Source organism: Cryptotermes secundus, unplaced genomic scaffold (assembly GCF_002891405.2).
Source record: "Cryptotermes secundus unplaced genomic scaffold, Csec_1.0 scaffold303, whole genome shotgun sequence".
NCBI lineage: Eukaryota > Metazoa > Arthropoda > Insecta > Blattodea > Kalotermitidae > Cryptotermes > Cryptotermes secundus.
In genome coordinates, this window is record NW_019726229.1 from 2,013,352 (window position 1) to 2,030,392 (window position 17,041).

The 17,041-nt window shown below is 39.5% G+C and overlaps 1 protein-coding gene across 4 annotated transcripts in view; it reads right to left on the minus strand.

The window, feature by feature from the left end:
• Positions 1 to 17,041, minus strand: part of LOC111864041 (calcitonin gene-related peptide type 1 receptor) — a 523,124-nt gene that overhangs the window by 19,829 nt on the left and 486,254 nt on the right. For all 4 annotated transcript variants that reach the window (XM_023850993.2, XM_023850990.2, XM_033751302.1 and 1 more), the window contains exons 7-8: positions 14,549 to 14,675; positions 4,941 to 5,167 (exon numbers count right to left, since the gene is read on the minus strand). In XM_023850993.2, the coding sequence (XP_023706761.1) occupies positions 4,941 to 5,167; positions 14,549 to 14,675 (354 nt within the window). The remainder of the gene's footprint in view (positions 1 to 4,940; positions 5,168 to 14,548; positions 14,676 to 17,041) is intronic.

A 17,041-nucleotide genomic window follows, 5' to 3' on the forward strand; every position in this document is an offset into this window, starting at 1 on the left:
TCGTACATTAATCTATCGTATGAGGAGCCGGATTTGAGATACTGATATAGCTCAGATTCATGTACTGGTACTGTGGCAAGTAGACCTGTTGCTAGGCAATGGTCTCGAAATAAGCGCCTATGCAACAGCCGTTGCTAGGTAATAGCTCCGCAAACGACTGATGCTAGGTAATTTCCGCAACAGATTGACAACACACAACAATGGAGTAATTGGGAAGTGGCGTTCTCTACGCGGTCGTCTGCATGAACTTTCAGTGAAGAGAAGTTGCTTTGAGAAGGACAGCAATAAAGCGTACGATTATTTAAATCTGTAGAAATTACATGATATCAGTAAAGGTAAAGTTGTCTCTGTCCTTAACTAATTAAGCACTACGCCATGAAGGCGTACTGGGGAGTGGATGTATAGATCCACATTTTCTTGACCTCGACACTAGCTGGACGTGAGTGGTCAGCTTCACGCTCCTGCCGGTTCCCATTGGGTAGGCCCTAGAACCGGTCCTGACGCTGTGGAAAACAGAAAATTCTTGACCTCACCGGCAATCTATCTCCGACCGCTCGGTCGTCCAGCCCGCAGCCAGCCGCTATACTGGCTGCGCTATCACTGCTCCCCATATTATAACATGTGTGCATAAAATTATGAAATCTGACGCAGAGGAAGAAGACAGTGATTTGAACTGTAATTAGAATAGAAGAGAAATAAATAGACATTACAGAAACCCCTGTCATGACAGTTGCTGTGGAAATAATAACGCCGGAAAGTAATTCAGGGTTTGGCACAGATTGGTAGCCCTATTAAGGCTAGCGCTGGATTAACCCCACATTTAAATATACTGTCGTCTCTAGCACGTGCAGACCTTGTGCAACACAAACATTGCACAGTGCGCCTGTCAATACAATACAACGCTGTATTCTTAACCTTATAAGATTTGCAGGACTTCTGTCTTCAGAATGAAGAGCGGCAGGGTCTGCGCTTGCCTCGAGCAAGTGGTCCTGAAGAAAAAACACACACACAAGGAAGGTAGAGATGAAAACAAAACAAACTCCGTGGTCTGTAGTCCGCAAGCGAATTATAGTGCCCGAGCCACCGTTGCTTGTCGGCGAAGTTGGTGCCAACTTTAGCGGATAGATGGTGTCGCGTGGTCAGCGCAACGAAGCCCCACGGCTGTTAATTTCGGGAACCTTATTCCATGACGTGCCTAGTATTAGAGGAGCGAACTATCGGGTTGTGGTACAAGGATGTTAGTTAAGTTAAAGGTATCTCCGTGGCCTGTAGTCCGCAAGCGAACTATAGTGACTGAATACCACTGCTTGTCGGCGAAGTTAGTGCCAACTTTAGCGGATAGAGGATGTCGCGTGGTCAGCGAATCACCACGGCCGTTAATCTCGCTTTTCTAGACCGGAGCCGCTATTTCCTTGAAATAGCTCTTCGATTATCCTCACGAGGCTGAGTGGGCCCCGTCAAGACCCACTACTTCTCAGAAAATCTGGTAGCGCTGGGAATCGAACCCGGGACCTCTGGATCTATAGGCAGGAATTCTGGTTACTAGACCACAGAGGCGGTCAAGTTAATGGTATCAACTTATTGAAACTTAGTTTAGGTAAAGAAACAAATAAGAAGACGTGTCTGTAATCTTCATAAGTGACTGAAGAAGAAAACGATGCTAAAAGTCAATACCCTTCCATGGCCGTTAAGTGAGAAATTTCAAAAATAGGAAACAGCTTAATTGGATCGAAATAAGCTAAGAATGTGTCTAGCATAAAGGGGATGAAAGGGGAGAAGAAGAAAAAGGAATTGAGAAAGAAATACTAACCACAGCGAAGAACAATGCCACGTGAAAACTGCAAAAGGAAATAAATTAGTTTCTTTTTACAGACACAAGGGAAGACAAATGAAGGAAGAGGAACTGCGTAGTAAGCGGTTAAGGTTCTCGTCTGCCGTGGGGAGACGAGGCGCCACATGCTCAGAAATGGCCATAAAGAGATAAAAACAAATGAGGCGCATCAAACGTAAAATGGGTTTAAAATAAAAAGAAGTGAAAAAGATGAAGGAACTTTAAGAAGAAATATAAAAGTTTTACTTGCAGAGTAGCGAACGAAATATCGGCAAATGTAAATTTTAACAAATGGAGAAATAAACATTACATAAATTCAGTTAACATTTAGAAAGGAAGCGCCCTTTCTTATGGTTCCCCACAAAAACACATTTAAAAGTTATTAGTGAAATCACCAGAAATTGACTGTATTGTGTTCCCTGAAAAGTGACGAAATTTCACAGTTATCATCAATGGTGGGAACAGGTCTGAGGCTGTGCATGTTGAGAAAGTCCGAAAGATCAATTAAACACATTAACTCGATTTCTTCGGAGTCAATCCGCCATTCTTGAGGAATGACAACCTCTGGCTTATGAATTTTAACAATAAAACACTCGTGTGCAATGTAGGACAAAATCGCAATATGAAACTCCTCTGAAAATGTGGCAAAGTTTGTATAGTCCTACTTGGAAGGAACAAATCAAAATTGTCTTTATGATAACGAACTGTTGAAGTCAGATAAATCTTTCTACCTCTCATTTAAAAGTCATCCAAATTCCCTCTCTTATCGAAACACTAAATTTTTGCAGAGTTATAAAATACAGAAAGTTATACGTTTATCAGGTTCTCTTTAGTACAAAACATTGGATCTCACAATAATTGAAGGATAAATGTGAGAGAAATGGACCGAGAAGTTTATTTAGACGTAAAAGAAAGAAAATAACAAGAGAATGGAGAAAATTACATAACGAAGAGCCCCATTTAATATCAGTTATTTTGCGGTGTTTTCACTACCCAGGATATATAGCGTGCAAGGGTGGAGCAGTGCAAGATTGGTGAAATGGACAGGATTTGGTATGAAGCGGTGGTGGTCTGATTTATCTAATAACCCGGAATTTTCCTATAGTCTCTCAGGGAGACCACGAACACATTCAGTCAGGGTACCTAATATCTAGGCCATGATGGGACCCAAGCATCACTCCCCTCCCAAAAAAGGGTATAGATATTTACCGTAGCACCAGCCTGATCGGTGGAGTTTCTGCACAATTTGATGACCTCTTCACTAGGTGTTGGTGGCCTCAACAGCCGGTTGACCAAATCAAGGAAGATAAGATGGACTGGGCGTGTAACACACACGAAGAAGAAGAGAAATTCGTACAGAAGTTTAGTCTGAAACTTCCATATTGACATGGGAGAATAATATAAAATAGGACTTAATGCGTAGGAGAAGGCATCATTTCAAAAAAGCTCATATTCCAGTATGTGTGGCAAAGTGCAGGGGCTACTAAGAAATGAACTCAGAACAGGTATAGTGCTTCAGTTCTGTGACAGAGTGACTACGTGTGTTCACATACGACTCGCAGAAATGGATTATGAACAGAGTAGATAGAAGACTTGAAAATGTTGGAAATTAAAATTTAAAATATTTTGTTGGATTATTCACAAGGAAAGAAGTGACCAGAGAGAATATTTGACAGTTTTGATATTGTCACGTGTATGAGTGACTGTACATCGGGTTTAGATTAGTAATTAAATTTGCTGACAACTTAGAGATCGCAACTACAAGTAACTATAGCGCTGTCGGTATTTCACGCACTCTGCACAGCACGTACAAAGTCTTCTCAAGGCCGCGCCATAGCTCAAGCGGTTAGTCGCTGGCTTCCCACCGCTGCGGCCTGGGTTCGATCCCGTGTTTGGTCAAGCGGGATTTTGTGGTGGACAAAGTGGCGCTGGGGCAGGTTTTCTCCGAGTACTTCGGTTTCCCCTGCCAATCTTCATTCCACCAATTGCTCCACAATCACCCTCACCTATCATCTGGGGCTGGTACAATAGGCCAGAAGTGACCGCAGTACAAGGGACTTAGTCCCACCCCACTAATAATAAAAAAAAATCTTCTCAGTCTGCTGTGTCTTCACTGGTTGTCGCCTGGTAACGCCTTCCAACGCCATAAATTCCTCAGTTTCCGTGTTTACGCTCTTACTGGCCGGCGGCTGTCTTACAATTAACTAACTCAAAGTCACATTGCGACTGACGGTCAGTCAGTCAGTCAGTCAGTAAATCTTGGTGTCGAGCCCCATCTGGGACTTATGACAAGATGTTTGATATCTATTAATGTTTGACAGTTACGGTCTTGTTTTTGTGGGGCGCCCTCTCTATTAATTCAGTAATTCGGTCTGAATATACTGAATTATCTAACTTCAAACTTGTCCTGCTTATAATATCACGGCACGGAACGCACAGAAAACACATCTTCCAAGAGTTCTATTGTTGCGTCACGTAGCTGTAGCATGAGCTGCTTAAATAACGCCGCTTCCTAGTTACTTCATTAGTGCGTATTAAGAAACTGTTGCGGCCATTACCTAGCAACGGCCGTTGTTTACAGAGCCATTACCTAACAATGACCATTGTATAGCTCCCTGTTTCACGATCGTTACCTAACAACGGTTCTACATGCCACTAAATATATATCAGTGTGAGATTTTCAGGGTGATGATTGTTCAGATTGTGATATTCAAGGTTGTGACACCGTGTGATCTTGTAGACAAATGCAACTTTCTGGAGAAACATGCTGCTCGAATCTTCAGGTTTGAAGCTGAAAATGGAGACAGCATACTCCTCCGATACTTTTTATCCACCTACTGTGTTCCAACCCTGAAGACAACAATCTGAATATTTGTATATATTTGGAAAATTTGTATATTTTATTTGGCAAATTGCTAAGAGAACATATACACAAACGTTCATCTTAAAATTGTGTACTTACTAATCCCAAAGTCATACTCGACCAACTCTACAGAATGAAATACTTGAAGAAACGTAGGAGCCGTAAGTCCTTTGTTTCTGCAAGGAAGAATTAGGCTTAATAAACAGTTAAGTGACAATCTGCATGTCCTTTTACCGCTGTACTTACTCCTTGGTGTCATTCGCGTCATGGTTCGATGCCCGCAGAGAGGTGTAGATGATAGTGGGAGCCAGAGGCATTGCCCAACCAAGGCCGTAGAGCCACTTCACGAGTCGCGACTCTGAGATAAAGGCAGCAACCAGCAGCGTGTGAAGATAAAACCCTTCACACAGCATCCACGCATAGTTGGTCAGCAGAAAGTAATGCAGAATCACATGAAGGACCTTGCAACCCTCCTGTGAGTAAGGACACTGTCTTTAGTTCCCCTGTATGGACAAATGTTTCCAGACACAAAAATAAGGTCACTCAATAGACATGAGACAGTTAAGGGAAACAATTTTTCCTGTAGTTTGAGTGTCGGGAGAGGATTTTGTGGGGTACACAGTAGAATTGCGTTATATTTTGAAAGTAGTTTTGAATATGTAGTGTCATATGCAATGTTAGTATGACTACACAGTTAACCGTGGAGTCGATACAGCGATATTATATATATGAGGTAGGCCATGGCGTGTGAACACGCCTGGTTCCGACAGCAGCCCAAAGAATTTTATGCTGCTGGTTTTCAGGGGCTTGTGAAACGATGGGACAAGTGCCTCAATGTACAGGGAGATTATGTTGAGAAATAAAAGCATTTTTCAAATCAGTCCTCTTATTTGTTTACGTTCTATATCCATTTGTAACTTACTTACTGACTTACCTACGTATAATAAAATATTTATGCTGTTGAATGTGCTTCTGCTGCTAATGTTATTTGTAGGGACGTTGAGGTATTTGGAACTAAAGCAGTTTCTGTCAGTCTTTCTTTATAATAGTACTTCCTGATTACTAAAATGTGAACTGTATTCACGATGTATATTCATTACCTGCAAAATATATGGCATGGTAGCGCTAATGATGTTTATTGTTGCCTATATCAGTGGTTCTCAACCTCTGTCAGACCGCGGCCCGGGAAATTCTTTTTTCTATGAAACGAGGGCCCGGTATCGCCCCGCGGCCCCTTTGTCTTTTGTTTGTGTGTATGAGTTTGATTTATTTATTTATTTTGGTGGTGATTACCGTATAATTGGCCTTTAGGATGTCGAGCAAGCATGCAAATAAACAAAGAGTTGAATCGAATTTAAAATTATCGCAGATATCAGCCCTCACGCCAGCAATGGATATCTCGATTTTTTTTGTGAATGTTTGTTTGAATAAGTTTAAGGTTAACATGAAAATTCTGACTGCGTCTGAACACTCTACGAGTAGTTCATGATCTCCACAAACATCAGCGTAAGAACAGGGTAAGACACTCCAATAAGAGACATGTGTTGGATTTCTGAGTAACTGAGCATAAACTTTAAACTTTCTCGAGCTCTGAATTTTGAGTATGAACATAACACAGCCAAATATCAAAGCATTTATGAAGACATGACAGATGATGAATTGGCAGCAAGGGAGACCTGAACCTCCGTGAGAGGAATTTAAAATTATCGCAGATATCAGCCCTCACGCCAGCAATGGATATCTCGATTTTTTTTGTGAATGTTTGTTTGAATAAGTTTAAGGTTAACATGAAAATTCTGACTGCGTCTGAACACTCTACGAGTAGTTCATGATCTCCACAAACATCAGCGTAAGAACAGGGTAAGACACTCCAATAAGAGACATGTGTTGGATTTCTGAGTAATTGAGCTCTGAATTTTGAGTATGAACATAACACAGGCAAATATCAAAGCATTTATGAAGACATGACATGTGATGAATTGGCAGCAAGGGAGACCTGAGCCTCCGTAAGAGGAACATAACGAAACAGACCTCTGAGAAAAATGTGAAGATTGAAATAACATGACTGAAAACATGGTTCAACCGCGATTTCTTATATATACAGATATGAACCTTTCGGGTCCTTAAAAGCTGGATATTTCTTGAACCATAATGAATATATTATGAGCGGTTGTCTTATATTAATATATTTATGTGTTTAAATTTAATTGTTTGCTTAACATCTGCAATATTTGAATCTTATACACATATTCAGAAAGTTTCTCTTTAAAAATCTTGTGTATCTTATACTGTTGTCTATTTAGTTAAAGATATGAGTATGCAAGTTTCAGCGACAATGAAGCAATGTCATTATTATACACGGACTATTTTAAGTTTCCCATAGAACTGGAAATTGATTTCCAATCTCGTGCTAATTTTCTATTAATTTTATTTCAGACATTATTGTTAAAAACATTAAAATGCATATTACACGGTCGTTTTGAGTTAACTTATTAGTTTCTCCTGTACTTTAAATAAACGTATATCTCTATTTAGCCAAAAAATAAAGCCCTATTCCTACCCCACTTGTTACTTATATTGTCATTTCACTGGATACAAACAATCAGAGGGTGTAGAACTCCCGGTTGACTGTTACAGTAAAGAACAAGAAACATCTTCGTGTTGCAATAAAATACAGCCCATTCTAGTTTGTGTATACCCAAAGTATTTCGAGAATGAAAGCACATAAACATTAAAACTATTTTTTTTTTCAAGAATGTGGGCAGAGAAAGCTTACTTAAAAAGAAAGTTTTATACCGAATTCTTCAGTAGTTGTTATTCTGCTTTTCGTTAATAGCTCCTTCACTATTAAAGATACGAAGAGCTCATAAATATGCTATAGAAGCAAATCACATTTTAAAATATATTCCTCTTCAACATATCCTGTTAGTGAGGATCATATGGCTGCTCCAAATGGACGTAGGAAGCTATGTTTTCCAACCAGCTCGGATCAACTGTAATTGAACTTAATGAATACCAGGCGATCTATAAATTTTTTATTTTCCGAGAACAATTCTCTTCTAAAGAAACCGGTTTACGTACTAACGACTTACTAAATGAGTTTCTTCCGTCTCCCTTAATTAATTGTGTGCATTAATAGCTAAGTAACTTCCCACACATTCAAAATATCATGGGACAATACACTAGGATCAACATGGCCAGGCTTTACTGAGTTATTTCTTTGTTGATCACAACCAAAAAAACAAAACAAACTCCTCGGTCTGTAGTCCGCAAGCGAAGTATACCGACCGAGCGACCTTCGTTTGTCGGCCAAGTTAGTGCTAACTTTAGCGGATAGAGGGTGTCGCGTGGTCAGTGCAACGGATCCACACTGCCGTTAATCTCGGTTTTCCAGACCGGAGCCACTATTTCCTTGAAATAACTCCTCAGTTATCCTCATGAGGCTGAGTGGACCCCGTTCCAGACCCACTACTTGTCAGAAAATCTGGTAGCGCCGGGAATCGAATCCGGGACCTCTGATTCTGTAGCCAGAAACCACAGAGGCTGCTATTTCTCTGTTGTCGGTCCTTTTTATTCGTTTGTGTTGTATAAAATCCCTGAACACGACAGGTCTCACTATGCGTTCCAAGCCTAATACGTTTATATTTCAGATATCGTATTTATTGTTCCTGAAAGTTATACTTGTTTCGTAACTTCTCGGATTGCCCAGATTAAGGTAATTAGAGTAATACTGGTTTGAAAAGTATATAGAAGGATGTGGTCATGTCCTAACTTAAAAATTGCCCCCTTATTTACCTGAACGGACTGAGAAATAGCATGTAACCCCTCAGTCAAAATAAACGGTGTACCGGCTGGGAGTCGAGCCGGGCACTTTCTCTAACAGAAATCACAGAACTTACAGCTTCAGCGAATTTGGGCGGTCACTCCTCAATATCTGTAAATTCCACAACCAATGCAGCAGCTTTGCTCAGAAATGGGTCAGTGATTTATTCTTTTGTTTACGAACAGGGCATGGCAGCTTCGAGTTTTTCTCTGAGGGTCTGAATTTTTGAACTACTAACAGACACATAACTCCATACGTTGCTCTCTATTTGTATTATCTAACGAATATACATAACAGGTTTAGTGAAAAATGTTTCGAATCATGGGATCAGAGATTTGGAATTAAAATTAAATGAACTTCTGTTCAGGTTGGAAGCATTCACTCGGTAGATTTACCGCTGCCTTTGTTGTGTCGCCCAACATAGCAATCGGATTAAAACTGAATTAACCTTGATCCTCAGTGCACAATTGTTCAGTTTTATACACAACACTTTTCTATATACACGATTATTTATATGAAAATATAAATATTTAAAATGTACTTTTATAATTATAGGTATTGGATATTCCTCCATAAAGCTTGTTAAGATATTTCTAAATCAGACATAAGGACTGTAAGTTATTAAACATATTTTGAACTAAATATAGGTATATTTATTAAGCACGGTCCTATTATAAACTATTTAAGTTGAAGACTTCTATTGTCTCTCCTTTGTAAAGAATAAATTTCAACCGTATATCAGCAACATTGAACATCTGTAGCAGGATCCCATCTGACGTACATTCTACTGGAAGCAACAGGATTTATCTTCCCGTAAGGAAGTGGGAATACTTGATACAGCTTATCTGTATCATTTACTGCCGGAAACATTGCCTTTCCATGCAGATTGGAGCTCATGAAATACATGTAGCTTCGAAAGTTTCACTCGCAATCAAACCCATACCTTAATATTAAACTGAAAATAATTTTTTGTACAGTCAGACATATTCAAGAGCATGCGTTCACTTGAATGCGTCACACCGCTATTATTAGTCACTCTACAGCAACATACACGTACACACTTCGTGTGACCAGAGTAACACAGACAAACTAAGACGTCTACAGTTGGACTCTGTCAGAGAATCGGAGAACACAAGAATTGTTACGTTTAGCGGAAGGATAAAATAACATTCTGTGCAAGGAATGCATATGAAGAGTTTATCTTCAGGGAAATCATGTAGTGTAGTGCACTGCAGCGTGCAGGAAGAAAGCGGGTGTTTGCTGCCTGTTTCATTTTTTTTTTTGTTTGGCGTACAGTTCAAAACTGAAGATTTTTTTTATTGCTAGTGGGGTGGGACTAAGTCCCTTTTACTGCGGCCACTTCTGGCCTACTGTATCAGCTCCAGATGATAGGTGAGTGTGATTGTGAAGCAACTGGTGGAATGAAGATTGGCAAGGGAAACCGAAATACTCGGAGAAAAACTGCCCCAGTGTCACTTCGTCCACCACAAATCCAACTTGACCAGACCCCGGATTGAACCCTGGCCGCCGCGATGGGAAACCAGCGACTAACCGCTTGAGCTATGGCGCGACCTAAACTGAAGATAGAAGCGACAGGTGTTTCCAGAACATCAGTTAACGTTCATCGGATTATCTGTGAAGATGCTACTCTTCATAACAACCGCTCTGAGAACCCAAAATCCTGTAAGGAGTATATATTTTCGTAAACTCCTCTTAGCGGTCGTGGTAATGCAATGAATCAAGGGGCGAGAACAGCTGGAGAAATGAGAAAAGTGTTTGTAGCGTAAGACCATCATGGAAAATGTCCGCTTTACGAGTACGAAACACGGGAAATTACGAAAAGAAATGAAGTTACTAGTTAGAAACTGGTTATTGGAGAAGAGCTTATGGGGAGCTGCGGAAATGGTCAGGGTGCCAGAGGAGATGAAGTAAGAAGGAAGTCGAAAGTTGAGGAATTAATTGATCAAACCACTGAGGATAAGAAGCTTACAGGACACGAACACTTGCAAAGGGCTGCGGAAAGTTGATGGATAATGACAATGCAGAACTGGAATCAGCGAAGATAATTAGAGAAGATATTATCAAGAGAACCATAATACAGGGTGATTCACGAAGTTTTACTCAGGCTTATGGTACATATTCCTGAAAAATTTCCTTATAAGCTTGTGGTCGATTTTCAATAGTTACGGAGTAAAAATAGATTTTCGAAACGCATCATTGTGAATGCAGCGCTATGCTTCAGCCTGGGCGACCATACGTTCCAGTCAGCTATGTCAGCAAATGACGTAGACCGGTTTGAATGTTGAGCGTAGGTAGATAGGCAGAGCGGTTCATACGCGTGCGACGCATTGTGTTGACGTGCAGGGAGACATTTTTGAAAATCTTATGTAAATCCAGTCGTCTTCTAAAGCACTACAGTTTAAAGGAAACAGATTGATAGAAGGGTGTGATATGCAACCATTGGTATGTTTACAGAATGGGATGCTGAAAATAATGTAATTTTGTAACACAAAATCGATGAAAAATGTTGCACAATGCAAAATTAAGAAATTGAAAAAAAAAATGGTTTTAGAATGCTTCTTTCCTAAAACATTAACGATTTAAAAAGTGTTTGTATTGTATTTCTAATTTGTTTTGACTGAAATACACGTACAGCTTAGATAGCCGTGCGTTACAATTCATAACAACTGTAAGAATACAAAGTAGATATAAATTTCATTCTAAAGTCTACAGTAGCTAATTTTTCAGAATTTCTCGGAATTTTTCGTCCAACTTAATTTATTTCGTTACAACAGTCTGTAGTATCGTGGAGTCAATATGTTCCTCTTCCCGTCCCTAATAATTTTAACGTTCAACTCCCTAATAATATTTTAACCACAAGAAACTCTGTGGAAACTTCATACTTCTAGTTTCTAAACCATGTTTGTAGACCATCGCTTTAATTTGCAACTTTATTTAAGGTAATTCTGTATACAATACAAAACAGACTGATATTCGAGCAAACTCTGCATTTAGTTTTCAGTCTGACGACTAGAAATAACTTATCATTACACCTGCACGAGAAAACTGTATCGTATAATGGAAACTAGCATATCTGCAGACGTCTAATTTCGTTACATGTCAACATTTAAAAACACGGCGAAACATTAAGCCTTGAGGTTATAATGGATGTAGCTAAGGTAATCAGAATATCTCCTGGTGAAGCTACACACAGGATCCTTTCTAAAATTATGTAATTACTTACTTATCTTACCACACAGTTTGGCTAATTCGAAGGAGGGTTGGAAACATATGCTTTCCCAACAATATCTTGCTTTTCAGGATTACTGGGACTTTGGACTTTATCCATTGTCCGGTATTCTAAAGAACACAACGTTTCGGAAACTGGATCTGTTTACGTCCTCGGGTGAGAGGGTGTGGGACACCTACTCTGTTAGGTTCATTAGAAAGAGTTAACAGTGACTGAAGTTAGCTCTTTGTAACAAAACCAACATAGTAGTTGGCTCTTACCCCTTCACTCGAGGATGGAAAGAGATACAGTTTCCGAAACGTTGTGTTCTTTAGAATGCCAGACAAAGGACAAAGTAAAGAAATTTAGAAATCTCGCGTGTTACACAACATCGACAAAACCGTTTAAGTAGTTACTATAGGATTCTGACGATGGTGTATAACACACTGATATATTGGGTTTCTGGACTTTATCCATCATCCAGGTCCAGTGATTGAGGCTAGCTCTTTCTAACGGACCCAACAGAATAGGTGTTCCCCTTTCCTTCACCTGAGGACGGAAACAGATCCAGTTTCCGAAACGTCGTGTTTTTATTTGTTATCTTAAAAACCAGGACGATGGATAAAGTCCAGAAACCCAATATATCAAAACCGTTTAAGTTCTATATTGCTTTTGTTTTCCTCCTCTTAGAATTCTCTGTGATTTAACTACCTAAAGGCTGGATTTCTTCCGAAAAATAAATACAAATTTACTTCGAATCTAACAGGAAACATAATATGTCCCACTACATCAGCCTGTTAATGTTGTCTAGGGAAACAATTGCTCTTCGTTCTGAGAAATATAACCTCTCTGCAGGCGGAATGCAGATTGCGCCATACTCAAGCAGGCGGCACCTAGTGTCGCGGCCGGGCTTTAAGAGTTTAAAGAAGAAAACCAATGCCACCTGAAAATTTGAGTGAATGTGACATTGGCATAACCCAAGGAGTGATCATGCCAAATAATAAAAACAGAATAACAGTAATATACTTTCTTTGTAAATCATGCTTACCCGTATATTTAGAATTTAATAGATAGAATATATGTTTATTAATATTACATAATAATGTCTGCTTTCAGTTAGTCAATTTAAAACAGAACCTCAGTTGCTTTTACTGACGCGTCTTCGTAAATAAGCAAAGGTCCCATTATGGCAAGTATTTATCGTGATATCCACATTTTCGATCCGCAAGACTTCCAGTCGCAATTGCAAAGATATCAGGATATCTAAACGAAGCAAAAACATTAAAATACTTTCGTACATATAAATATATTACCATCTTAAAAGCATTGTTTATTTTGTCTCATATACATCTTATCGTACTCACGCATTTCTGTCTCATACGGCCATCATCAGGTATGTGTGGGCCCTGCTTAAATTGTTTAACTGTATGATTTACTTTGTGTCACGTCTGTACTCGATGTTAGTTGTTTAATTATTTTTTTCGTAGTAATAATTTTTTAAATTTCATTAAAATATGTATAAAAATTCTGTTGCACTGTACTTGGTGCCGAGGAGTGGATCTTATCTGTACTAAGTAAAGAAATGTATTATGTAGCATCTTATTTTTATTGTTTTATAGATCTTCTTTTAACAGTTGATATTTACGTATGTGTTTAAAGCTGTGCGTATAGTTGTTTGTGCAGTGTATACATTCGTATATTACCTGTAACATGTAAATGGTTGCGACAGCTGTCGCCACAATAAAGTGATTTATAATGAATCGATATTTCAAAATTGAGTATTTATTTCTTGCTACATGTTTCGGCCTCATAGGACTATCATCATCTAGGTCACTGACTCATAATATGGATTCACATTAGTGCAACATGTCATATTCCAAGATACAGAATTTGTGCCTTGAGTTAAATATAAATATTGAAATTAAATAATAAAATATCAGGGTCAGATATAAATATATGTTACAAGGATATTCACTTTGAATGAATATATTAAAAGTATTGCAAAATATATTAAAAATTACAAAAATTATTAAAAATTTTGTATGCCAACTTTCAAAGGTTATAGTACCCAATGTGGGTTTAAGCTACATCATTCTATATGTAGTTCGAGGATCCATGTTGTTAGGCGTCCACATTGTAAGCGATCATAGTGCCCAGGGGTATGTGTCGATGTATAAATGTATCTGGAAGCTATTGTAAGGGGTTGTTTTGTGTAATGCTAAGGTACATGTGTTCATCGGTATAAAGTTGTGTAATACTTGTGGTCATTAATTATATCGTGTGTACTTCCTTGTATGGGCGTTATACTGGGTATGTACTTCACCATGCTTAGCTTAATGAGAGCAATCTGTAATATTTGAGATATATTATTTTACATTATATGCATGTTTTGTGTTATGTATTTACTCTTTGTGCTACGTAGATATGTTATGCTTATATTTGTTCCAGTGTCTTGTCTATATACAACTCCCTACTGGGCTGATTTTATTGTTGTGATCTCCGTGTGGGGAGATGATGAATGCACTCTGTGGTTGGTACCGCTTTTTAAGAAAGGGACAGGAGTGTGTGCTGCTATTAAGGCAACAGGATACTTCAGTACAACATTACAACCAGATGAACAAAACCTGAATATTTATTTGGTTCCTCGAGAAAGAGTTTTATGTTTGCGGAAGGCGCCACTTCAGACACGTTTCAGGAAATAATTCTGAAATGTTAAGCAGCACAAAAGATTCGTTGTGATTCATGAAAACCGACAGAAATGCAGATTGTAGCAGTTGCGCACATTTACGAAAATGAACTCACCCCATTTTCTACGATGACTTCAGGCTGATTGACAACTATGCGGTACCACAACAGCCACAGGGCATTGTTGATTGCAAATGACGCGAAGAGATTCATGTGCAGAGTGGTCCTCGCGCATCGCAAGGACCTGTGGAAGCAGAAGCACAAAAATCACTTCATGTAGAGGCGAACATGTTCATGTTTAGGGTCATACTTCCGTGCCACAGGACCTGCAGAAGTAAATAGTACTCGAGCTCCTATTGCACACATACTGAACCGACAGATACCTACTTACAGATTAAGATAGACTCCTTTCTAATGAAATGCTTACAGATTTAAACACATACTGGTAATCAGATTCATTTCTACGCGGGCACCCTGTACATTTAAATGCTCTGTCGATATTGCGATTTCAAGATGTCGACAGCAGGGATCTACTGAAAACAGGAAATAAAGCCTACATTTTTGCTGTGGTGTAACCCAGAACTAATTTTCATCCTGACTGACTGACTGACTGACTGACTGACTAACTGCATGGAAACGATTTCTTCTTTGGAAGCCACAAGTTGCGTACCTACTCAAGAATTTCCAAACATTTTATAGAACCAGAAAGTTAATTACCATGTTCACAAGAGTCCTCCACTGGTCACTATTCTGGGCCAGATAAATCTAATCAACACTACTTCATCCTAAGATTAATTTTAATATTTTTCTCCCACCTGCATACAGGACTTCCTAGTAGTGTCTCTTCTTATGGATTCATCCCAAATTACCATATTCATCCTCCTTGACCTGAACATTCTAATTGCATGTGACGAAGAATACAAGTTGCGAAACTCCTCATTATGCAATTTTCTCTAGCCTCCTCCTGCCATTTCATCTCTCTTCGGCCCAAATAATCTCCTCAACACCATTTTCTCAAACACCCTCAGTCTATGTTCCTCCCTTAATGTCAGTTTCATACACATACAAAGATACAAGCAACATTATGGTTCCGTATACTCGTATTTTTTTACATCCACTACTAGACATATATTGAATGTTCATAATTTCAAGGTAACATCACGGCATTTTCTGGAGAAACTTGGGAAAACAAAGAACCTGTCAGATTACCTTGATCCTGTAATCTCTCGAACAGTAAGCAACAGTGTCAGTACATTCTGAAGAGTTCTGAAGATGTGTACAGCACTCGGGATTGTTGGGTTTTTGGACTTTGCCCATCGTCCGGTATTCTAAAAACACAACGCTTCGGAAACTGTATTTGTTTCCGTCCTCAGGTGAGAGGGTGTGGGACACCTATTCTGTTATGTCAGTTAAAAAGAGATAACTTCAATTACTGGATCACTTGATCCAACGATTGAGGTTAGCATTTTGGATCAGAACCAAGAGAGAACATGTCTTCCACCCCATCGTCCGAGGTTAGAAACACGTCCAGTTCCCGAAAAGTTGTGTTGTTTAGAATATTGCAAGATTCAAGAAGTCCAAAAAATAGAGAAGCTGTTTTCTATGGGATCTGCGCCGCGACCGTTACTAAGCAATGGTGTGGTATACCCAGCCAAAACAAAATGGCACAATACATGACAGTGTTTTCCATGGAGTCGGAGCAAAGTGGTTATATGGAAGAATTCAATTGAGAAATACTTGTACAGAGTGAGATTAGACACCCGTGTGGAGTCGGGGTCGAATACCTCCACCGTGGCCCTGCGAGTTGTAGGAAGGGGCGAAAAGGGAAGTGTCAACTCTGAGACAGTAAAATATGGTCACGAATCCCAAGGGACTCGGACTCGAAAAAGACTGCGCTGGCAAGGGCCAGCAGCACATACAAAATAGAGACTCATCCTCTGAGGGTGCCCCACGAAAACAAGACTGTCAAACAGCAATAAATATCTGGTCGTGAGCCCAACATGGGGCTCGACACCTAGACTTTCTGACTGACTGACCGTCAGTCGCAAAGTAACTAAGGAAATACAGAGTGGAGAGTCGAGTTTCGTGACGCCAGCCTGCCAGGATATGAGCTTGGGATCAGAGGAATTGAACTGAGTCGAGTCTTCGGAATTGGCAGTTGCAGAAGAATGGCAAGAAGGGAATCAGGCCGTGAAAAGAAAACGTCACGTGTGATTTGAAGTTACAGTGAGGCTTATAAATCCGTTGTCAGGATACGAATAGTGAAAACTGAGAAACTTTGTGTGTGCGTAACGGTGAACTGTAAAGTGTGTAGATCAGCAATATCGCTGTATTTCCTGTAGTCCCGAGTTGTTAGAATAAGGTATCAATAAATCCGATCATCCAATTCAAAATCCCGTCAATCCATCACCCCTGAACGTGACATTATTATTGATATTGTGGCGTATTCACTCCATTCACGCAACAATAGGACATAGGGATTATACAATCCGTTTCTATGCAACGGTTCGCTAAACATTTTCGTGTATCGGACCACACCAACCAAACAGAAAACAGCATCTATTGTTGTAAAGGAGTGTTACCGTGACGTTGCATAGCAGCGATCTCGGC